Source organism: Mycena indigotica (assembly GCF_014461135.1).
Source record: "Mycena indigotica strain 171206Taipei chromosome Unknown Mind.scaff0001, whole genome shotgun sequence".
Lineage (NCBI taxonomy): Eukaryota > Fungi > Basidiomycota > Agaricomycetes > Agaricales > Mycenaceae > Mycena > Mycena indigotica.
In genome coordinates, this window is record NW_023503000.1 from 5,504,762 (window position 1) to 5,527,365 (window position 22,604).

A 22,604-nucleotide genomic window follows, 5' to 3' on the forward strand; every position below is an offset into this window, starting at 1 on the left:
ATTCTAAGTTTACACCAGCATGAGGTCCATCGACAATTCCTGGAGACAAGTTAAACGGAAAGTTGCTGTAACTTCACGTGACCGCTGTGACCGTGCCGAATACGTGATCCGCTTATGCCTAACCAAACGTTCGCCTCATGTCCTCAGTCCTGCATGTCAACCTCTGCCTATGTTAATATCTTTCCGTGGTCATGAACTATACTGGTTCGAGCGTCGGGAATTTCTTGAAGCCTCTGGATACCGCCTGCGACCCAAGTTTCATCCAGACTACATACCAAATGCAGGATGGGAAGCCGTTCGGGAATATTTAGCCTCTCATTTCGTGCGTCTGTGCCTATGAGGCGTATTCACAGGCTCAATAGCTTTCAGAAGGCCTGTATCATGGATGCGCGTCGTATCTCGGACGACAAGCCGGTTATACTCAAGACAGTCGTCGCCGGTGATCATCCTTATGAAGTCGAGATTGCCACACTGTTCTCCTCGCCTGCTCTTTCCGGTCATCCAAGAAATCACTGCATTCCTATTCTAGGGACGCTGCAAGACCCAGATGACGCTGGCTTGCAAATACTGGTTATGCCTCGACTCATTAGCTTTTTAACGCCCGAGTTCGACACTGTAGGGGAGGTTGTTGACTGCTTTCGACAATTGTTTGAAGTGAGAGACACTCTCATTGCTTTGGCACATGATTGAGTGCTTCAGGGATTCGAATTCATGCATGAAAATTTCGTGGCTCATCGGTGCGGTACATGACAAGCAAAGCGAAGTATCGTCGTTGATCACCGACTCTTCTCTGTTAGGGACTGTAGCTTCCTCAACATCGTTCAAGATCCAACCCGTTTGTTTCCTTCAGGGTATCATCCGGTAATTACCGCGCAAGACCCCGCGGCGCATTGGAATGCGCACCATATCACTCGGACGGAGTGCTGGCCACGGTACTTTGTGATTGACTTCGGGCTCTCCAGACACTACGATCCAGCGGAAGGGCCGCCACTTGAATACGTCATCATTGGAGGAGACAAATCGCCTCCGGAATATAGAACCCATCAGCTGTGCAATCCATTCCCAACGGACATCTACTGCCTGGGCAACCTTCTGAAGAGATACTTCCTCTTTTCTGGGAAAAGCAAGTACAAGGTGTGTTGATCGACCACGACTGCCAGTGCAAGCGCTAAGCATGAGCATTCAGGGCATGATTCGGCCATCTCTCCAATTCTTAGAGCCCCTTGTGACAGCTATGACGCTGCCAGAACCCTCATTGCGACCCACTATCGGTGAAGTCTGCCAAAAGTTCGATGAACTATGTAGTGGCTTGACCCAGCGACAGCTGCGTCAGCCAGGCCAACGACATTATTTCGGTCCCTTTCAACGTATCCGGCAACTTTGGCGGACAGCATTCTTTGTCCGCCCCATTCCTCCTTACACTCCTCGAAGAGATCGGCCCAAATTGACTCAAGAAATGCATGACTTCTACACGAAGATTCCCCTGGACAAAGGCGATTATCTTTGGCCGACACCGAAACCCAATCGTGCAAGAGCTTGACCTGCGAATAATGCGAGAAATACCTAGACAAAACTATCATGGATAAGTCATCCGATATTAACTGGCTTCGAGCCCCGCGGCGCCGCACTCGCACATGAAGTGTACCAACACGTCAAGTCTTCGAGACTTACGTCAGGTCGGAGTGGTAAAACGGGACAATTCCTCCAATTGTCGATCCTACGTCCAAGGGGGCCTACCTAGGCCTCGTCGTACCACTTAGATGTATATACTACTATCATGTAGTTGCTGGTGGTGAATCGCAAGATTTGATTAGCCTTCGACGCGAGGAGGATGTCGTGAGGGAGAGGAAGACAGATGGTGATGGAATCGGGCGAGGAGTGAGTTTGGGCACAATTATATTGGGGTCCGAAGTTCTCGAGTCGGTCCGGGGACCAACTCAAGCCTAACTACGAGGGACTAGTGACATACAGGACTGAGGAGAAGAGAGACAGTAGAATGGAGTGTAAATGGAGTAGGGATGGAGGGTGGGGAATTTAAATGACACGAATTGTTCTGCGAGCGCAGTGTGAGACGAGGAGAAAGTATGATAGCTGAGACTGACTTACCTGCGAGCGCAGTGTGAGACGATGAGTCTCGACAGCGCTCGCAGGCGGCTTATATACTATGCGGAGGGGGTCCGAGCACTGTGCTTGGGACTCCAAGCGCTGGCGCGCTTGGGCGGCGTCACGCTTGCCTGCTAACCCGGGTCAATCCACCCCACCACTAATTGACCCGCCACTTGATCATGATCATGTGACCCCACTGCTCTTGACCTTTGACTTGCCTCAAAGGCTGTTGAACGTTGAACTTCAAAGCCTCGTGCTCGACCATGTTGACTCTGAATCGCAACGATGGATTTCTCTTTTCGCCGTCATGAACTGTACTGGTTCGAGCGCCGGGAATTTCTTGAAGCCCTCGGATACCGCCTGCGACCTAAGTTTCACCCAGACTATATACCGAATGCTGGATGGGAAGCCGTTCGTGAATATGGAGCCTCTTATTTGGTGCGTTGGTTTGGTGCTTTTATATCAAATTACTACTAGCATGTTGAGCAGCTCTCAACGGGTTTTAGAAACTTCGTATCATGGATGCGCGTCGCATATCGGACGATAAGCCGGTTATGCTCAAGGCAGTAGTCGCCAGTAAACATCCTCATGAGGTCGAGATTGCCACACTGTTCTCCTCGCCCGCCCTTGCCGGTCATCCAAGAAATCACTGCATTCCTATTCTAGAGACGCTGCAAGACCCAGAAGACGCTGGCTTGCAAATACTGGTTATGCCTCGACTCATCCGCTTTTTAAGGCCCGACTTCGACACTGTAGGGGAGGTTATCGACTGCTTTCGACAATTATTCGAAGTCAGACTCTCAGTACTTTTTCGGCGGATAACTAACTAGCTTTAGGGATTCGAATTTATGCATGAACATTTCGTCGCTCATCGGTGTGTTGCAGAATAACTACTGTCATTTAGCCTGACATTTCTTCAGCGACTGCAGCTTTCTCAATGTTGTCCAAGACCCAACACGTTTATTCCCTTCCGGGTATCATCCGGTCATCACCTGGCAAGACCCCACAGCGCGTCGGGACGCGCATCATATCACTCGGACGGAGTGCTGGCCACAGTACTTTGTTATCGACTTTGGGCTCTCTAGACAATACGATCCAGCGGAAGGGCCACCACTTGAATACGTCATCGTCGGAGGAGATAAGTCGCCTCCAGAGTATAGAACCCATCAGTTGTGCAATCCGTTCCCAACGGACATCTACTGTTTGGGCAACCTCCTCAAGAAATATTTCCTTTACTCCGACAAACAAAAATATAAGGTGTGTTTCTCGCTTATCGTCACAAATCAAGAAACTTGAGTCAGTCAGGGTACAATTCGTCCATCGTTTAGTTTTCTGGAGCCTCTCGTCACTGAAATGACGCTGCCCGATCCTTCAATGCGACCCACCATTGGGGAGGTCTGTGAGAGGTTCGACGAACTATGCAAAGGTCTAACTTGGTGGCAACTACGTCAGCCAGGCCAACGACATCATTTCGGTCCTTTTCAGCGCATCCGGCAGCTGTGGAGGACAGCATTCTTTGTCCCTCCCATTCCTCCTTACACTCCTCGGAGCGATCGACCCCAATTGAGTAAAGAAATGCGCGACTTCTACACTCAAATACCGCTGGACAAGGGCGATTATCTTTGGCCAACACCGAAACCCAGTCGTGTCAGAGACTAGAGATTGACCTGCGAATTATAGGAGGATTCATACGCGTACATTGAGCCTGCGTCAGAGGACGATTGCCTCCAACTAACCTGAAAAATGTCGGTGGAAAGAACATACTTCAAACTCTTGTTCGATTCATCCCAGGTCAAAGAGGGCTGGCCCGCTAATGAATGCACTACATACATACTTGAAAGTACACTATCTCCTGTTGCGCCTGCCAGACCTTACGTAATCGTAAATGACTTTCTTCACCACTCTCAATGGGCCTGGGTTGCAACGTTGATCCCTCGTTGCTCATCATGCCAGTGGCCATAAAACACCGATTCGCCAATCCTACCAACCGCGCTTGCCGTCGCAGCTGAGAATGGGGTGCAGAAGGGAGGGAAAGAGTTTGAAAACTGCTCAGCATACTACTCGAGTACTATTCAAGTTCAAGTTCGTATATCACCACAATTTACAAACCATCTTCTGCGAGCCCAGCAACATCTTGGCCACATTCACCGATGTCTTGCCTTGTCATCTTTCCTCAACAATTGCTGATTTCATGGAACTTTTGGTGGAATGAAAGTCGAAGAACACGTATGTATCCTTAATCGCGGATACTAGTATTGCGCTGACATCAGAGGCGTTTTTGAACGAGTGGCAGCGGGCTCAAACTGCAAGAACTCGCATTGCTTATTGGCCAGTAATGCACACCGAAGCCTTCTTATCTCGAGAGTGTTTCAGGTCTACAAATATATGCCCGTCATTACAACAACTTGAAGTCCTATGATCGTCCAGATACTCGTTCTCAAGTTGTTGGATGCTTGGACAGCAGCACTAACATTCCCCCCTGGACTCGTGCCGCCCAGCCTCCAGTCCTTGCCCGACATCCCGTTGCTCGTGGCCAACACACCCGACGCGACCGTCGCCGTGTTTTTCGTGTTCGTTGCGGCCGTGGTCGGGAACGTGACCGTGGCAATGTCCGCTGATGGCGCGATAAACACTAGCGCAAAGGCCGGCGCAGATACTGGAATGGCGCATGTGTTGGCGGTAGTATCGCATGCAATATTGACGACATTGAGCTCGTTTTTAAGTCTCCCGTCAACTTGGTGGACTGGGCCCAGAGTCTACAAAATACTATCAGACAGAAAAAGCGAGCCCAAACTATGCCACATACTTGACCAGCCCATGTAATGTTGGTCTTGGTGGAGACAGAATCGGAGAGGAAGTATTTGACCTTAACGGACGACGGGACAGTTCCACCAGAAATGGATATTGTCGCGGTATAATCGCTCGCACCAGTCGGATCGGTGATGTAGTTGAACAACGCCACCCTTGCAAGCGCGCCGTTCTCATAGATTGCGTATTGTCTGCGAGACATTAGGTTGTTGGTACGACGGAGACAGGTGGCTCACGGAGTGTAAATGCTGCCGTTGTTGCCCCCAGAATCTACGACTCTTGAGGTATTCGTCTGGCCAAACACTTCTGCCGATATTAGCGCAGAATAATACACAGCTCCGATTGTCCATTCGGAGAACTTGGACTCATTCGTCGGAGGCGCTGGAGAAAAATGAGATAAATGGGACTCATTGGCGGAGAAGGCGCATGCCAGTGAACGGATTATAAAAGACATTCTGCCCTCCAACGTGCATCATCGCGCCGCTGAAATTGGAGTAGGCCATTTGGAGCCCGTAGTCCAACGCCCACAAAGCCGCGCCAAAACTATCAGAGATCCCTGGAAAGCCTCCACATGATGCGCTATTGGTCTCAAACATCAAAAACGGCTTTCCAGCTTGCTGTGCGATCGCTGTTGAGTTGAGATATGGCTCGCAGAGCGTAACACCAAATGTATGGTTCAAAAAGTTGGGAAATTCAGTTTGCGGGTCGTGGAAGCTCCCGATTCCATAGATAGGCTGGCAGTTGTCCGTTGGGTAACTGAAAGGATTTGATGAAATTGAGACGATGGTGGGACGATGAAAGAAACAACGAACTGTTCAACAGCGAGAGCGCCGAGACTGTCTGTGTATTCCTCAATGAAGCCGGTGTTCCACACCATCTCGGGCGTCCATGTGCCCGAGACACTGGGGCCGATGAGGGTATTTTTCACTGGGATGTTGCCGTTCGCGGCCATCGCAGTCACGAGTTGGCCAAATTCGTTGGTGTAATTTTGGGGCGAGTATGTTTTATTTCGGTGACCATGGCTGCAAACGTCGTATCTAACAATAGTTCAGGGGGGAAGCGACCTTACTCGGCGTAAAGATCAGGCTCGTTTGCTACTTGGACCCCGAGTAGATTGTTGCCAAGAATAGCTTCAGCGTATTCGACGATCTGGAAGCGGAAGTCACTGGTGTCGTTGAAAGGCATACCTATAACCTTGTAAGTCCAAACACATGCCGCCCTGAAAACCTACCGATATACCACCGAGCGTTGACCAGAGAGGAAATATTTGACAACAAATAAAACAAGTCCATCGTGTAGATAACAGCTGGCGTCTCTGTCTAACGGGACGTAAGCATCTTATTGAAGTCGAGTTGTTTCAAAGCGCACAGGGTTTTTGGTGTCAGCCTTTTCCTTCGAGATGGCATGTCCATCGGGAAGGGCGTCGACATAGTACGCATATTCCTGTGTGTTGCCACCGATTCTCACGTGTACAGCCCCGGCCCGTTCTTGGATATTTGCCAACAAATTGAGGAGCGGGACCTGGACGTATGATCTGGACATGTGAGGTGAAAATCGGACTTGCAAAGCAGAATAGGTGAGTACGAGTTCTTTCCAACTGTGAAAAGAGTCAGAAACGACGACGACGAGTGATGATACGACACACACATAGCTGAGTGATGACCGACATCTCGACAGAAAAGCCCCAGAATGTTCCCTTTATTGGGATCGACAGTCCAGTCACACTGGAGCTGCTCTGCTGGAGGGTGAGTGTAAAGGCCGCTGCAGGTGGCGGGTTGGGGATAGGTGGAGGCTTGAGCACCGTAGTGTTGTATGCGGCAGCGGTAGTAACTGTTGCAGGGGCCGCTGTGGCCGTCCCGTTTGGGACAGCGAGTGTAACCTGACCAGCTTGCCCATAGACAGTGATTGAGGCAGTTGCCGCTCTGCAGAGTAAGGACGCGACGAAGAGCCCTAGCATGAGCCACAGGAAAAAAGAAGGAGAGAAAGTAGAGTTGCTTGAAGCGCCAGCATTCGAGCTTATTTTTGAAGCGGACCCGCAGCACTTCAAAATTAGGTGTTTATGTATGTTGGGTGGCCGATGTCTCGCGCTTTCGACATCAACTCCGAGCCTGGGGTTGCGAACAGCGATGGTTGTGCGGGTAAATTGACAATAGTGTAGAGCCACATCGTGGTTGAGAGGAAGAGACGGCTCGGAGAAAATTGCTATTTTGGGCATCACCTATCATCACCGATCAAAAAAATCAGAAAAAAATGGTACAGTAAACACTAAGCCCCAATCTCCATCGCCGCCCCATTCGTCTGCTCACGAAGCATCGCGTTATTTATCATGGTGCTTTTCTAGCCGGAACTCAGCATTTCTGCTCGATCAAGTCTAAAAAAATAAACATACCACAAACGTCGCTGGCCATTCAGGCTTCTCAATTTCACGATCCAGTTGTCGCCGGTTATAAATCAGCATATAAGGGCCTGCGTTTGTGTGCAGCCCACTGGGATCTGAAAGAACGACATCCTCGGTGACCTCCCGGACGGTGTAGTCGAGAATATGCCACCACGTGCCGTTATCGTGGACGTAGGAGTAGATGTGCTTGCGCCCCGGGTAGCCGGTATGAACCAGGACCGCTCGCAAATCATATGCGTGCTTTTGGAGCTCAGGGTTGTTTGACACCCGTTCGAGGTCAGCTCGAAGCGTTTCGACTCGCTGGTCGATTACTATGACAAGGTTATTGGTATTGCTTTGAAATGCATGGCTGGGACAAACCCTTGACTTCTTCCTCGAGCTTCTGCAGAATCTTCCTCAACTTCAACGCGTTGTTCTGTAGTGCCGCCGTTCGTTCCGGTATATTGCACTTAAGAACACCGTCGAAATATTCAGGCGAGCCCTTCGGTGCCACGTTTTCGTAGTAGTCGATTGTCCCGCGTAGATTCTCGAGGGTATCTTGGTCCTCAAAACGAGTTAAAGCCCTCCGTCGTTCCATCAGTGCCTCAATCTCGCCTCGATACCGCCGCTGATCCTCCCTCGTCTCATTCGCCAAGTCCAAGTTTTCCGCAAGAAACTCGTCCAAGAACAGCGTCTTAGGGTATGTGAGCGGTTCTGGTGACGGCGTTGGCAGCACTGGTGCCAACACGGTTATCTCGAATGTCACCATTTCGGAGGCTCCGGTGATGAGCTGATGGTCGGAAGAGCCGTCTGCATTGTACGTGTTGAATGTCTGCGAGAGTCGTGTGACAAGAGAGTTTCCGCCTGGGGAAGCATCTGGTGAAATCTCGATGGGGACAACATGCCCCGTCTCGGACTTATAGACGGTCGTCGGAGGGCCAGATGGCGCGACGTGGATCTTGCAGTAAGAGAAATGGAAGAGTTTTCTTGGGGAGTTGAATGAAAAAAAAGTCAACAGAGAACAAGATCAAACGCACGGTCGTCCTTCTTCGAGTTTCTGCTGGTTAAGATCTTCTTGGAGGACATTGACAACCTTTTCAAGAAAGTCTGGACCGCATGAGCATTAGAAGCAGATAGCTGACACAGTACGTTTAGAAAGCTGCCCCACTGAAAGGTTGTGCTGCAAAGGCGGACAATCCCAGGCTTGGATCATGTCCGACTCGACCACAACTGATATGTCACCGATATCAAGTACCGTAAAAACTTCGAGCGATGTCCAGATAGCAGAATCTGCGAGAAAAGGTCATCCCAAATTGTGACCTGGGAGGATGGACAGACCAGGATAGTCGGTGGGTTTGGCGCCGTCCTTCAAATGGAGGCGAAGTTTCGAGCAACGTTGTCGGACTTGTGGGACATGGAATAGACTTTGGAAGACCTGTTGCAGTTGAGAAGCGAGCAGTTGGGTAGAAAGACACACGCACCAAAGCCATATATGCCTTCGACGGCGTATCTGAACGCAACGCAATTGGCCTAATAGTTCAGCTTAGCTATTGCTACGGAGAAACGAAGTACCTTGTCCCATCGCGCAAACTAATAACATCTGGAGGCATATCGTCTGACTCCTCCGCGAAATCGTCCAAACTCGCTTGCAGCGCCTTGTTCAGGTCGTCATCGGCAGGTTTGGCGGGTGAGGCCACCGGTACGAGCGCCCAGTTTGGATCTGGAGAGCGGGTTGTGGCTCTGAAGCGGGTGGAGCTTTCTTCTGCACTCGTCAAGTCGATTGAATTCTTTCTGGAGCCACCAAGGTCACGCAAACCCCGGTCGCGTCCGCGCTCTGGCTCTGTGTAGCCCGGGAAAAGATGGCCAAAGTCTTCGCGTATGCTTTGAGCCGCCTTTTCACGCTCTATTTCCTCGGGTTCCCTCATTCCACCCTGAAATATGTCGTTTAGCGCACTCTGGACATTCCCTTTGCTCTTCAGTAATGCAGCCTCGGCGACATCGCGGTCAACGTTGGTGAACTCGATAATGGTAGATATGTCTTGCTCGTTCAGCCATGCTTTCACCTCGTCGGGCTTGAGAGGCTCGCGTTCTGACTGGCTAGTGTGTGTGGTCGAAGATGGCATGTGTGATTTCTGTGATCCGTTCTCAACTTCGGCTAGATTACTGTTACTTTTATGTAAAGCTGAGATCTGAGAAGTCATGGTATAGCTTGTTCAGTGTGGGTATGGGTATGGGTTGTACAAAATTAAGGGAACGACAGAATGAATGGCACCATTTCCTTCTTCCATCTACAGGCCGGGCGCTGCTTTCCACCACAAGACTTTTCCAACAACGCCGGCGACTCTGCCATTTCGCGCTTCAACAAGGATGTGATGCTACTCTTGGTGACTGGCGGAACAGGAAATCGGCGAACAGGCTTCTTCTCTTTGGCGAGATGCGTGACGTCGTCAAGAATGGCTTGAAACGCGGTCGAGTGTTCGTCAAAGCTCTCTGCGATGGAGTTGAGGGTGCTGTTGTGGACGATTTCGACCAAGACATCATAGAAGTGGACCATTGAGCCGGGCGTGCCGCAGACAACAGGACAGTCGGGGTTTGGACAGCCAACAGGGTCGATGCCGGTCTTGGGGTTCTGGCACTTGCCATGGAAGTAGTTCGGAAAGATGGATTGGCGCAGGTTTGCAAAAGACACGGTCTGATAGGATGCCATAGCGGGCTTCATGAGCGTTTGCGGGGCGATGTTGGGAAGTTTGAGGGCAGAGATGATGTTTTTGCCCTGCGAGTCAATAAGCGAGCTTCTAGACAAAGAGGAAGCTTACAATCTGGTCCATGACGAAATCAACATGGCTGTTTTCGCGTTCTCGGAAGGCTTCGGTGGTATTCGTGATGCAAGGTCCTTCGCAGGCAGAGACATGAAGCGAGCCAACGATGATAAGCACGGAGACGGCGAGGAAACGCATCGGAAAGGAGGGTATTTTGGGAGAAGGTTTGGCGCGTGGATGAGAGACAAGGTCAAGGTTCTTTGATGACATGTGACGAGCCATTTTTCCATCATCTCCACAACAACCATTCATTCGCGCCTTGCTAATAAGCCGCGATTAGCCGACGATGAGCCATTTGTGTTTCCGGGCATCCAAACCCTCAATAATGTGGCAATGCTTCGTCCTTTCCTCGGTCGGACCCGGACAGCCCACGACTTCATAAAACAATCTGCTTGGAAGTATGCCTCTTCGAGTTCAAGATGTTTGGTTTTGCTGCCCTCGTAGTCTCCGCAATCTTGTCCCAGGCTCAAGCCCACTGTAAGAATCGACGTGTTTTTTTCTTTTGCGTCTCGTCTAACAGTCAGCAGACACCTTCCCTTCGCTCATCGTGAATGGCGTGACGACACCGGCGTGGGCCAACGTCCGCCAAACCAACAACTTCAACTCTCAAGCTCCGGTGCGTTGATATTTTTCACTTTGAACAAGTTTGTAAGACATAACTCGCAAATCAGGTCATCGACGTTACCAGCGCCGACTTCAGGTGCTACAACTCCGCGACTGGCGCGTCTGCATCGACCATTGCTGTCGCTGCTGGCAGCACTCTTGGTATCGCGTGCGACCAGACAATCTACCACCCCGGTGTATGTCCGCAATCGACAAGTTCTTCCGCAATCTAACTTATCGCAAGGTGGTCAACGTCTACATGGCCAAGGCCCCCAACGGCAACGTCAGTACCTTCAACGGTGACGGAGCAGTGTGGTTCAAGGTGACTATCATACATTTCAAACCCGGTCTATCTCTGAAAGGCTTTCAGGTGTACCAAATCACTGCAGTCACCAACGGCGGCTCTTCCATTACCTTCCCAGCACAGAGTACGGAGACCATCTCATCAGAAGATCCAGCTAACTCTATGCAGATGTGCCTAGTGTCAGCTTCACCATCCCCAAGTCGTTGCCGACGGGACAATACGTGCGCCTCTTGCCTCAATGACTTCTCAATACTAACTGAGCCCAGCTCGTCCGAATGGAGGCACTGGCTCTTCACTCTGCAAACACATTCCAAGGCGGTATGGCATTTCTTCTCCTTCCGCCCTGTAATTAACGTCGGAATTTGTTTCCTAGCTCAATGGTACATTTCTTGCGGCCAGATCAGCGTTACCGGCGGGGGCAGCGGCACGCCTGGCCCTCTTGTTTCCATTCCCGGCGTCTACACCGGTAATGTATGTTATTGTAAACTCGTCAGTGGAATCCACCAGCTCACCCATGGCAGGAACCCGGTATCCTCCTCAACATTTACTACCCCGTTCCCGCTACCTACACCCAACCCGGCCCCAAGGTCTGGACCGGCTGAAGAGCACGCGAGTTCGCATGTTGTCCCTCCACCAATACCACGATTTTGTTCAGATCCCAGCACGTCAACTTCGTTCGTTCATTCAAGAGCGTGAATCGTGATTATTAGTCATACATCTGCTCTCTGAAACCAGGAAGAATCAACGCAGTCGCATGGTCCTCTCTCAGCGACCCGGCTTTAGTGCGCTGCCATTTTTGCTTTGCAAATGTCCACTCTTCCATTGTCGGGATCTCATTTCCCGTCTTCTCGAAGCCGTTTTCCGTGTAGCCCTCGCGACGAAGAACAGGCGAGTCTTGGATGGTCGCAAGTTTCACATCATTGTGTGGTCTGATTGCCAGTGAGCTGCATCAAATGACTAAGAGAATCGCGAGCCCGACCTGGAGAAGTACAGCAACCCTAGACGATCGACATGCTGCTGGTCCTTGGGCGGCACGGTGACTCTACCCAGATATCAAATCACGAGACTTCTTGGGAGACAAGACCGCCCCACCTGTGAATCGTGCTCTTTACATAGTTGCCCGTCAAGAACTGGAGCGCATCACACGCGTTCACTGTGAGCGTCGCGTCCTGTGGCTTAACCCATTTCCAACTGTTGGTAGTAGGATCGCGGATCTGGAGCGCGGCGACGGGCTGGCGGAAGAGCAGCGTGAAGCTCCCCAAATCTAGAAAGGGCATATGAGTACCGGTAAATTTAAGTTGAACTGCAAAAAGGAAAGTACCAGTATGACCGTATGACCAGTTCTGCAATTTCGCGTTGATTTCTGGCGGATACTTGCTGTAGCGCATGTAACGAAGATGGTCCTCGCTCTTGACGGGATACTGGTGCAAATCGGTGAAGTAGTCTTCCGGAAGCTCAAGCGCGACTGCAAGCAAAACAAACAATGGATCGAGGACCTCAGTATGCAACGACTAGTTGTCATCAGTATCAGCATGGCGCCAAAAGCTGATGACGGTACTCGAGCAAACCTGACAAAAAAAGGCTCAGAACTTGGAACAACCCAAAAATGAAGCTAAATTACTCCTCGATCTCGGTTATATTGGACGCGATGATGTCAGGGTGGTTGTGTAGAAAGTCGCCATTGAACTCTGAATGTGGCGGTCAATAATTTCGGCCGTTCCAAGCAGCAACCCAACTTGGAATGTTGTAGATCTCAATCTGGTCCTTGATCTTGTTCTCGTCGTCGATCCTGGTGCGTCGATTAGATTGAAATCAAGATAAGATAACACGTTAAGTTGCTGACATTCGCCGACCAGCTGGGACGTATCCATTGAACTGGCCCTCGTCTAGCACCGCGTCAGCAGCTCGTACTCAGGCTCAGAATGCCGAAACACAATACCAAGGCCTTTCGGGACATACAACAGCTTGTCCTCTAACGGCAAGTCATAGAAGCGCTTCCCGATGGCAAACTGGCGGTTGACTCGCTCTTGCGGTATATTGAAGTTCTTCACATAAAAGAACCCTTTTTCGCGGAGCGCGCCAATGAGGATTTGGGCCTGTTCTTGTTTGTTTTCTGGGGTGTTGAGCCGACTGAGATCGACGGTGGGAAGCTCCGCCCAGTCGAGTTGTGCCTGGAAGACGGAAGTCGGTCACTGGCAGTCCAAGGTATATAACTGACCTTGGTTTCTGGGACGTAGTTGTAGGATCCGAGCTCGGGAACAGGTACAGGCATGGTCGTTTCAAGTTTGCCGCGCAGTGAGAGCGCGCCTCACGCTGTCCAGGCCCCCTTTATACCTCTACGCGGGGCACCACTTCGGCCCGCGATAGGCTTCCCAGACGTTTCCCATTCGGAGGATGGCCTCATCGCTCTTCGATATGGTGCCAGTGTAGGCTATGGCGCAATGCTGCGTCTTGTGCCAGAAAACTCTTGTCCGCGCCGATGTCACTATGGTTTGGTCGCGGTGCCAGTCTTGCCCCTTTGGAAACGAGAAATTAGAATGGGGATGCAAGGGTGCTTGATCATGACAGCCCCCATCAAGGGTTGAAGATGGACACGTGATTGCAGGGTTCATTTTGACAGACGTGACTCTGCCTCAACTTGCCCTCAACCACACCAGTTTGACCCACGTCGGCGAAGAGGAAGCTATACGCCCCTCTGCCAGTGCCAGCGTCCTTGTCCCCCATACCTCACGTTACCCAGACTGCAGCACCATGTTTGCATTGTCGACCCCCGATTACAAAGTCGCCGTCACCGGTAACGAATCGCTCAACATCGACATAAACATGCACAAGGCACTCCCGACCAAGCTTCGACTAGTTTTAGGAGCCCGAGTGCTCTATCTCGATATCCCAGATCCTTTGACGGTGGGATTCAAGTTCAACGTGCACCCCCAGGCTGGTTCAGCCCGTCCCACTTCCGCGGCAGCTCAGCCTCACTCGGCGAACGAAATCATGATGGGGCAGCAGCTGGTTTCAGCAACGCGACGCTCCTCTGTCTCTTCCGGGACGGTAGTACCTGAAGCTGCAGCAACGCGTGAGCGCGAACAACTCCAGCCTGAGGTTGATTCGACGACCGGCCTCTCACAGAGCCTGGGCGAACTCAACATGCAGGCGGCAAGCGAGGGGGAGATCGTAAGCTTGCATTAATGGTCAGTCTTTTTTGGCGTATGGTCAACCTTGCAGCTTAAACCATGCCAAAACAGGTTAGGAAAAATGTCTTGGTTGTTTGGGTTGGAGCCTCTTTGGAAAAATCACACGACAGTTTCAAGTTCACCTCGCCGAGGATACTCACTAGTAGAAAGATATAGAGTCAGTCGATGGAAAGACAAGTTCTCAATAATTAGAATTCAAATACATAGTTACAATGCATTTCGTTCGAATTGACGCTACACAACTTACGTAGTTAAACAGCAGTAATAATACAAGCCCTAGTCCATAAAAAGGGTCGTTACTCCGGCAGCGCGTCCCAAGCTGCCAACAATGCCTTGCCCACTTCCGGCTCCACCTCTGTGCCGTCCCGCGAGATCTTGACCTCCCGGCCACTATTCCACGGGTTTCTGAGATGCTTCGTGCGCTCAAACGGGAGGCGAGTGGTGCATATCCACTGCAGCGGAAACTCCTGGCCCCACGTGGTCGGCGCATTGGCGGATTTTGTCTTGTCTGCTGATAGCGAGACAGGGGAAGCTGCCGGCTCAGAAGCGGTGATGTCTGATGGCCGGCCATCGGCTGCAATGCCCACAGCCCGAATGCCCGTTCGCACAAGCGCCTCTTCTGAGCGACGCACCCCACTGCCGTATATCCTTGACCCTGCCCCGCTTATCGACCGCGCAACCTGTGGGAATGGCGGGCGTTTGGGGGAAGAAGACGCATCTAAGGTAACGCTCGGACTCGGCGTTGGCGATGGGAACGGCGGCCGTGGCTGGTCGAGGCTATACTTCATCTCGATGTGACCAACACTTAGACCGTGGCCACCGGGTAGCATCGCCGGCGCGGTATGGGCATGTGCTTGGCTTTCTGACCCCTCCTCAGGTTCTTCTTCCCGTTGTGGTGTGATTTGCCGGTCCTCAGGTAGCGGTGAGTTCCGCACCAGATGACCGCTGCTGAGCATGGTTTCTGGGCTGCCAGTAGGAGATGGGTTGGGTCGTTTTGGAGGAGTCTGATCAGTGTCCCTGCTTGCCCATTTCACGGGATTGGTCGGGTCGACAGTGCCAAGCGGGCCAGACATCCTAACATGTCTGTCAGTATCACGTACTAGCCTTTCGCAAACACTATAACCTCGCATATCCGTAAAACTCGCCGCTCTTGTTCACGCTGAAGATGAAATACACATTCTTCGAGGTCCTGAATGCACGATCGAATACGCCCTCGTTGTGACGCTGCGTTGCCCAAACCTTGCGTTGCACGCTGAGATCCAAGTCTTCCTGATAACGCGATGAATTCGCCATAAGATTAAAAACACACAACAGACCTGGGTCAGCGACTTCAAGATGAAGAACCGTTCGGGAAAGTATTCTTCTAGTAAGCTCGAACTCGTCGATGCCCCCGAGCTCGTGCTCACATTGCTATCTGGCCTGGACAGCGTGCTGGGACGATGTGGAAACGCAGAAGGCGGAGCGGTATTGGCCGTTCTTTTCGGAGGACTGTCTTCGGGTTTCTGGCCCTTCCCCTTTCCCCCACCCAGCTTGGATTCTACCCATCGGCGGTGCATCCCCATCCCCCCGCTGGGCCCCCACACCCGCCCGCAAATCATCATCCTTCGCTCGAACTCGGCACAACAACGGCGGTGTTCTCCCGTCTAGTCGCAGAGGCACCCCATTGAACCGTCCAATTGCCGTCTGTAGCTGCTCGGGCGAGCGGTAGTTGACAAACGCGCAGTTCGACCGTGAGATGGGGAATATCGAGAGGACTCCGGCACGTGACGCTTCCCAAGGATTGCTGCCGCCCGGCGAGGGCTGCTCAGTTGGTGGAGGTCGTGTGAAGAATGCTTGGAGCTCGTCGGACGTTGCGTCAGAAGGGACGTTGCCAACCCACATAACCCATTCGGAGCGGTCTGCTGGTGGGGAGGGATGATATGACCGTCGAACAAGTGGTCTATCTCGTGGTTGAGGAGACGACGGAGCGGAGAGCGAGGCCATTGAGGACGAAGAAGGCGTTGATAATGAGAGGGGTAGAGGTGAACCATGGTATGAGGAAGCTGATGGACTTGCCGAATGGATTGGGGTGTGTAAAAAGGGGGACAAGGGGGACATGGGGTAAGGTTGATGTTGGTTAGAGGGCGGGGACGGGGGTGGAAATTGAGGGAATGACTGGTTGGTGAAGAGTGGGTATGGCATTGGTCTATATGTCGGCGAGAGTGGCCGCCTTTGAGGGTAGCCAGGCGACATGTAATGTTGATATTGTGGCTGGTAGTAGGCCATTTGCGGAGGATATATGAGGTATGGTTGGCCATCTTGCGGTATAGTATGTTGCTGTTGGTGTTGTGTCGTTTGGGGAACAGTCGATGGTCCAGCTAGCAGAAAGTGTCAGACATCTTGAGTGCCCCAATATGGCGCGTAGTACGCTGGACATCACCTGACGGCGTAAGTATCAGCAAACAACCAGTAGAAGCCAACTTGCGCACCTCGACTCCCCTCTGCCTCTCGACCTTGATTATCGACTTGCGGCGGAATTATGGGCAATGGGACCATGTCCCGATTCGTACAGAGAGACTGTAAGTTGTATGGGTCAGTTTTGTAGAGTCATCCTTGCATCCCGTGCACCCGCGTCACCGTTGACATCATCGGAGATTCACCCCACATTGACACAACTGGATCGTCGGGCCAGCCGTCCCGTGGCCATTTCTCTGTGTCTAGACGCGTCTATCTTTAATTGCTATTTACGCATCACATCGTGGGCAGACGATAAAAGCAAAGTCGAATGATAACGCGTCACATATGACAAATCTAATCTAAAGCACGTGACTTGAGCTTGATTCCAATATTGGTAAAACTCTTCGTTTGCGGAATGAGTACAGTAGATACAGTATTTGAAGCGAAATTGCGAGTTAATATACACCAGACCCAAGAGGGACCTCCTCCACGAATTCCCCGAGGTACGTATCCCAGTCAGCAACCCTAAATGCAGAGTAGTCAGCATCTTTCTACTTGCGACATGGGAGACAGACCCAAATCCAACAGGCGCACGTTCCCATAATGCGATGGTTGACTGACTGTCAACCTCCATTGTCGTTTCCAGCTGATAATAGTGCTCGTTGCTGACCCCAATTCTTTTCTGCACGCTGTCCCATGGACTTTCACCCGTGTTCGCCGCATTGCTCCGATAACCGTCAAGGAAGAATAGTTCTGGCGGCGCAGTCTCGAGCTGAGGATCATATGGCGGTGCGTAAAAACCGAATGAGTCTGCTGAAGATTGGGAAGCATAGGACGGGAAAGAAGCTACGTCGGGATGGACTGCCGGACTCGGAATCTCATCAATTGAGGGTGCTGACGATGGTGAACTTTCGTCAGGCACTTGAGTCAGAGGATGGTCGACAGCAAGCAGCTGTCTAAGAGTGCTTCTAAATGGCTATTAGAAATCCCGTTCGGCTGAGCGACAACACACACAATAATGCCCCCGCAGATGGCCATCTGATGAAATGGATTAGTTCAACCGGAAAGATTGGCATAAAGTTTACCGACATTTGTTTCTGCATTTCCAACACAGACAGGCATCGCAGGACATCGGCCATGTCTGTTTCAGCAGCTTTCGATCGGCCACCACCCCAGATATTCAGAAGCAAAACGATTCCTGCGGTAAACAAAGGTGTCTGGCAAAAATGTCAGCATTGCGCGGAACATCAGCTTGTTGTCTTGACCTGGCTGAACCAGATCGGGTTGTTGGGACGACGTTTCTGTTGGATCTGCGCTACGTGACTGCACGCTCGCGCTGCAGTGTTACAGATAGCGAGCGAAGGGAGATGCTGTAAAGTGGGTTAAAAAGGAAATAACACAAGTCGCAACAAGTGGATGCAAACAGCAGGATTGGATTCTCGTCGCATCGCGGGTATGAATGGCCGATGAATAACGATCCGTGTGTGATAGTAGCTGCAATGCAAGGCTGCCGACTGGTCGAAGAAGATGTCGTCTTCAAGGAGGCTATCGGGGTTCCACTGTACTGAGTTAAATGTCAGATTACTTCAGTTCCAACTTCAAGTTGGTGCAACATACGGTGTGGTGGAAGTGCTTCGAACCATCTATTGAGGGCCGAGTCAAGTTCGACGACGACTTGTTCTTCCCATTGGTCATCCCCAAGTCCAATGAGAGATTTGCTTCGATTTGATGAGTACTAGCGACAGCGTCAGCGGCAGAAGAGAACAAGAGGGTGGAAAGACGACCAGAATCTTGCAGCTGAAGGACAGTATCCGATTGAGCTGCAGCATGAACACGAAATAGTCAATGCGCGATGGCTGTTGCGTTGGCTGGCGAAACAATGGAGCCGAAGACTCGTCTGCGCTACCCCAATATTCATCGTCGCAGAGGATAGGAAGTTGGATATCAAAACTAGTGGTAGTTGAACCATTTACAATAAAAATGATCGAAGAATCGCTTACTCGTGGGACTGCAATGCAAATGTTCTCCCAAGCGCGGTGCTGATTTGGGACTCGAACAGAAACAAGATCCACGATGCCCGCTTTTCCAACTCTTGTTCGAATTGATGCCGGCGTTCGTGCTTCTTGTACCTATGAGCCCCCATGTCTTGGCTGAGTCTGACCCCAAACCCAACCAATGTCCAGGTTACGCGCGGAGTCGATGTACAGTCCAGAAATTCGGCTGCTAGCTGGCCGACCGTCAGCCCGCGTGAAGACGGGGACAAGTCTACGCACGCAATAACACTGTAAATCGTGCAAGGTAGGGGTCTTGTGGACCAAATGTTCCGTAAGTTGGACTTGGTCAAACCATTTCCAACCAGCAGTCTCAGCTGGGGAAACATCCACATTGGTCAAGGATACCCGGTCCGTCGAGTATCGTGCTGCAACAGCGCAAACGAGCAGAACGGTCTTGGCGAACCCGCCATGTCGCAAATGGAGTTTCTGTGTGACCTCCGCTTGAAAAGTGGGTCGGTGCAAGAGTGGGAGAAAGGCATTGACATTGTCGAAGTAAAGGGCAATGAGGGTTTCCAGCAGATCTTCGTCCGGGAAGGAGTAGTTTGGAGGGGTGTCTTGAGTGTTCTCCCACTGTTCTCTGTTAGCTTGTAGTAGCAGGGAAAAAGAATCAACGCACCCTTTTATCAAGCTCCGGACTGCTCGAGGGTAACGTGCCATCTTTCTTCCAAAGATCCACGGCAGCTTTGACAAGCATTCCCCCGCTCGACTTGCCCTGGAAGCCCTGGGCTGCGGGATGGTCGATAGAAAGTGCCTTAAAGCTTTCTTCGATTTGCGTGAATGCCAAATCATCGGAATGTGGCTCCGGAAACGGATTATTGAGTCGTTGGATGGCGTTGTTGATGAGTTGGACACCCGGACTTTTCGCAGCCCTTGCTTGGCGCAACAAGTCCTCTACGGTCTCGAGGCGGGCTTCAAGTGCAGCAACGTAGGCAGCGGAGGGTCGCGGATCTTGCTGACCATCGAATGGCTGGTCAAGATAGGTGCAAACAAAGTCGTGCTTCTTGCAATGTCCACAAAGATCGCCACCGCCACCTAGTTCGATGAATGTCAGAATAAACAGTCTCAGTTATTACGCACAACGACGTTTCTTGCGTCGACACATATCGCAGGCCCTGGCCACCCGTTTCAGCTTGCTCCTCGTTCCATCCTCGTCGGCATCAGCCGACATTGAGCCTGAGGTTACATAATCTCAGGTCGATTGAATCGAGCAAAAGCTTAATAGTCACGTGATATATGGTATGCTTGTTCCCAGGTTGTTCCCAGGGATTTTTGACTGGTCTCGTCGCGGCTCTGAGTCTGTGCATCTTTTCAATTACTTCGGGTGCGCCACACCGAGCTGGAAAGAAGGCATCCACGATTCAGAACCAAATGGCCGTGGGCCCGACTGCTCTCGGACTTGGCTCTCAACTGACAGCGTCGGCTGGTGGTGTTACAAGCACACAAACAAACACTTCCCGTCTGCCGTTGGCTGTGGAGCAAGGGTCTGTGGGTACCGGTCCCCATTATTGAGGCGGCTAACAACATCAATGCAAGGTGTCTGACAGTCCTCTGCTATGCGGAGTTTGTCAGGACAGTATAATTGTTTACATGTTGTCGTTCTGAATAGTCTTACTCATGACTGATATATAGTAACGCCTTCATACCATATCTGTATATAGGCAACTCGAATATCAGACAACACAACCGTTTCTGACCTAGGAAGCACTACTCATTGCAGATGCTGGCCAGAGAAAATCACCCTTGTCGAGCGGTATCTGCGTATAAAATTCACGCAACTCCTTGCTCAGTCGTGGTCGATCCGCTCGGGGAGTGTAACGCGGAATCGGACGGACAAAAAACATTGTCCGCCAGACCTGGCGGACGCGTTGGTACAAACGGAATGAATGTCGTTGACCTGGCTGACGTAATTGCCACCAGGTCAAGCCACTACACAGTTTGTCGAAGCGCTCGCATACCTCCCCAATGGTGGGTCGCATTGAGGGATCCAGTAACGTCATTTCAGTGACCAGGGGTTCCAGGAAACTCAGAGATGGACGGATTATACCCTGGAGAATCTAAGTTAAAAACTTGTGGGGAGCGAGACACACACACTTGGAGTTTGTCTTTGTCCGAGTAAAGAAAGGATTCTTTCAGAAGGTTGCCCAAGCAGTAGATGTCCGTCGGAAAGGGATTGCACAACTGGTGGGTTCTGAATTCCGGAGGTGATTTATCGCCTCCCATGATGACATATTCGAGCGGCGGCCCGTCCGAGGGATGATATTGTCTCGAGAGACCGAAGTCGATCACGAAATATCGTGGCCAGCATTCCGTGCGGGTGATATGACGGGCAGGCCAGTCGGACGTAGCAGACTGCCAAATATGCACAGGGTGATACCCAGAAGGAAAGAGACGGGAAGGGTCTTGAACAATGTTAAGTAGGCTACAGTCCCTAGGCGAAGAAACAGCATTAGGAAGCGTCAACGGACAGTTCACGAATATACCGATGTGCAACAAAATTCTCGTGCATGAATTCAAATGCCTAGGATAAGTTAGTTGAAGTACTAAGATATGAAGCGTCACTGACTTCGAATATCTGTCGAAAGCAATGAATCACCTCCCCCACAGTGTCGAATTTGGGTTGGTCAAAGTCAATGAGTCGTGGCATAACGATGATTTGTTTGTCAGAGTCCTCTGGGTCTTGAAGAACCTCCAAGATAGGTATGCAATGGTTTCGGGAGTTTCCGGCAAGTTCAGGAGAGGAAAACAGGCCAGCAAGCTCGACTTCGTGAGGGTGTACACTGGTGAGCACGGTTTTCAGCATGACAGGTTTGTTGTCTGAAATGCGATGTGCATCCATTAGACTCTGTTTCTATGAGATAATTAGTGGAGAGTCATGTTGCGATTCGAAGACGCACAAAATGAGCGGCTCTATAGTCCCGCAATGCTCGGCGCCCAACATCTGGTATAAAATCTGGATGAAATTTGGGTCTGAGGCGGTATCCTGCAACCTCTAAGAATTCCCGACGTTCGAACCAGTACAGTTCACGAGTTGAACGCTCCAATAGGTGGTAATCGCGCCTCGAAGACATTTACTTCCAGCATGGACATGAGGCAAGGTGCGCTTACTCACTTACTTTGATGGCCGTCACGGCGTTATTAGAGCCATTCCAAACTTCAGTTACTTCCTAGTTGGTTCAAACCTCATGTTGCCACAAACTTAGACCTCAGCGTGGTGTCCTCACGGCTATTACTGCTCCTTCTTTGCCTCCATGGCACTGGCTTTGAATTTCCTCCGCTCACCAGCGACAACAGCACTAAAAACGCTAAAGGCCGTTGACAAGAGCCTCGATAATGTTCAACAGACGAAAGATCATTGGACTGAAGAAGAACTCCATCCTGTAATACATGAAATGCGCCAGAAAGTCACAGCTGTCCTGCCTTCGTTCACTGATGCCTACAATCATAACAGAAATGCCGCTGAACGCGACCGAGTCTGTCAGAAGATCATCGACGACCCTCTTGGGGGAGACTTCAGTATCAAGACACGACAACTAGCCTCGGGGTGGAGCTCTGAAGCCAATAGACTATCGAAAAGGATCAAGGTGCGTATCGATTTTCGAGGTGTCCAATGACGAGTTGAAAGTAATGTATAAGTCCCCAGATCACTTCAGATCAAAAGCGGCAGGCGTATACGGGGTTTTTTTAAAAAAGATCCCTTGTAATTAGAATATTAGCATTTTTAAAAAACATCAGTGATTTACAAGTTGTCCCCTCATTTTAATAAAATCCACGCTGTCAAACTCCATATCTTTCTTGGCACCTTGCCATCAACATTTTTTTTCATCTTTTTTGGCCTTTCCCCTACTCAGTATTTTCCCCATACTTAAGGAATTTTCCACACGTCAGGTCTGGGGCCTTATAGCTACC

The 22,604-nt window shown here is 50.9% G+C and overlaps 11 protein-coding genes across 11 annotated transcripts; 4 read left to right on the plus strand and 7 right to left on the minus strand.

Moving 5' to 3' along the window:
* Positions 1-133: 133 nt before the first annotated feature.
* Positions 134-1,540, plus strand: MIND_00154000 (Protein kinase domain-containing protein; the record flags this gene model as incomplete). Its single annotated transcript, XM_037358465.1, has 5 exons — positions 134-322; positions 370-654; positions 700-737; positions 798-1,134; positions 1,187-1,540. Exons 1-5 carry the CDS (start codon positions 170-172, stop codon positions 1,538-1,540), a joined length of 1,167 nt encoding a protein of 388 aa, XP_037226375.1. The 5' UTR covers positions 134-169.
* An 851-nt stretch (positions 1,541-2,391) lies between these two features.
* MIND_00154100 (Protein kinase domain-containing protein) lies at positions 2,392-3,765 on the plus strand (the record flags this gene model as incomplete). Its single annotated transcript, XM_037358466.1, has 5 exons — positions 2,392-2,544; positions 2,613-2,897; positions 2,943-2,980; positions 3,027-3,363; positions 3,412-3,765. The coding sequence occupies 5 exons, from the start codon at positions 2,392-2,394 to the stop codon at positions 3,763-3,765; spliced, it is 1,167 nt and encodes a 388-aa protein (XP_037226376.1).
* A 716-nt stretch (positions 3,766-4,481) lies between these two features.
* On the minus strand, positions 4,482-5,116 carry MIND_00154200 (uncharacterized protein; the record flags this gene model as incomplete). Its single annotated transcript, XM_037358467.1, has 2 exons — positions 4,482-4,862; positions 4,913-5,116. The coding sequence occupies 2 exons, from the start codon at positions 5,114-5,116 to the stop codon at positions 4,482-4,484; spliced, it is 585 nt and encodes a 194-aa protein (XP_037226377.1).
* Positions 5,117-5,321: 205 nt separating this feature from the next.
* Positions 5,322-9,414, minus strand: MIND_00154300 (Glycoside hydrolase family 79 protein; the record flags this gene model as incomplete). Its single annotated transcript, XM_037358468.1, has 14 exons — positions 5,322-5,670; positions 5,727-5,936; positions 5,984-6,101; positions 6,146-6,233; positions 6,283-6,448; positions 6,499-6,511; positions 6,562-7,132; positions 7,304-7,661; positions 7,714-8,277; positions 8,329-8,398; positions 8,441-8,581; positions 8,630-8,726; positions 8,773-8,821; positions 8,864-9,414. 14 exons carry the CDS (start codon positions 9,412-9,414, stop codon positions 5,322-5,324), a joined length of 3,345 nt encoding a protein of 1,114 aa, XP_037226378.1.
* A 122-nt stretch (positions 9,415-9,536) lies between these two features.
* On the minus strand, positions 9,537-10,320 carry MIND_00154400 (Glycoside hydrolase family 79 protein; the record flags this gene model as incomplete). Its single annotated transcript, XM_037358469.1, has 2 exons — positions 9,537-10,064; positions 10,108-10,320. 2 exons carry the CDS (start codon positions 10,318-10,320, stop codon positions 9,537-9,539), a joined length of 741 nt encoding a protein of 246 aa, XP_037226379.1.
* A 209-nt stretch (positions 10,321-10,529) lies between these two features.
* Positions 10,530-11,619, plus strand: MIND_00154500 (Lytic polysaccharide monooxygenase; the record flags this gene model as incomplete). Its single annotated transcript, XM_037358470.1, has 9 exons — positions 10,530-10,587; positions 10,638-10,726; positions 10,782-10,910; positions 10,958-11,035; positions 11,084-11,141; positions 11,186-11,238; positions 11,284-11,335; positions 11,391-11,488; positions 11,539-11,619. 9 exons carry the CDS (start codon positions 10,530-10,532, stop codon positions 11,617-11,619), a joined length of 696 nt encoding a protein of 231 aa, XP_037226380.1.
* A 104-nt stretch (positions 11,620-11,723) lies between these two features.
* MIND_00154600 (Flavonol synthase) lies at positions 11,724-13,289 on the minus strand (the record flags this gene model as incomplete). Its single annotated transcript, XM_037358471.1, has 10 exons — positions 11,724-11,946; positions 11,997-12,059; positions 12,110-12,281; positions 12,339-12,528; positions 12,576-12,585; positions 12,639-12,705; positions 12,754-12,806; positions 12,861-12,903; positions 12,957-13,188; positions 13,236-13,289. 10 exons carry the CDS (start codon positions 13,287-13,289, stop codon positions 11,724-11,726), a joined length of 1,107 nt encoding a protein of 368 aa, XP_037226381.1.
* Positions 13,290-13,627: 338 nt separating this feature from the next.
* MIND_00154700 (uncharacterized protein) lies at positions 13,628-14,203 on the plus strand (the record flags this gene model as incomplete). The annotated part of the gene is made up of 1 exon (XM_037358472.1): positions 13,628-14,203. Exon 1 carries the CDS (start codon positions 13,769-13,771, stop codon positions 14,201-14,203), a length of 435 nt encoding a protein of 144 aa, XP_037226382.1. The 5' UTR covers positions 13,628-13,768.
* A 301-nt stretch (positions 14,204-14,504) lies between these two features.
* On the minus strand, positions 14,505-16,743 carry MIND_00154800 (YT521-B-like splicing protein; the record flags this gene model as incomplete). The annotated part of the gene is made up of 6 exons (XM_037358473.1): positions 14,505-15,282; positions 15,332-15,477; positions 15,525-15,745; positions 15,792-16,565; positions 16,616-16,627; positions 16,677-16,743. The coding sequence occupies 6 exons, from the start codon at positions 16,741-16,743 to the stop codon at positions 14,505-14,507; spliced, it is 1,998 nt and encodes a 665-aa protein (XP_037226383.1).
* A 292-nt stretch (positions 16,744-17,035) lies between these two features.
* Positions 17,036-19,866, minus strand: MIND_00154900 (Zn(2)-C6 fungal-type domain-containing protein; the record flags this gene model as incomplete). The annotated part of the gene is made up of 12 exons (XM_037358474.1): positions 17,036-17,169; positions 17,220-17,612; positions 17,659-17,682; positions 17,734-17,861; positions 17,910-18,014; positions 18,069-18,208; positions 18,262-18,379; positions 18,429-18,594; positions 18,645-18,871; positions 18,918-19,268; positions 19,315-19,730; positions 19,776-19,866. The coding sequence occupies 12 exons, from the start codon at positions 19,864-19,866 to the stop codon at positions 17,100-17,102; spliced, it is 2,229 nt and encodes a 742-aa protein (XP_037226384.1). The 3' UTR covers positions 17,036-17,099.
* Positions 19,867-20,392: 526 nt separating this feature from the next.
* MIND_00155000 (Protein kinase domain-containing protein) lies at positions 20,393-21,766 on the minus strand (the record flags this gene model as incomplete). The annotated part of the gene is made up of 5 exons (XM_037358475.1): positions 20,393-20,743; positions 20,790-21,126; positions 21,179-21,216; positions 21,262-21,546; positions 21,593-21,766. 5 exons carry the CDS (start codon positions 21,764-21,766, stop codon positions 20,393-20,395), a joined length of 1,185 nt encoding a protein of 394 aa, XP_037226385.1.
* Between the last annotated feature and the right edge of the window lie 838 nt (positions 21,767-22,604).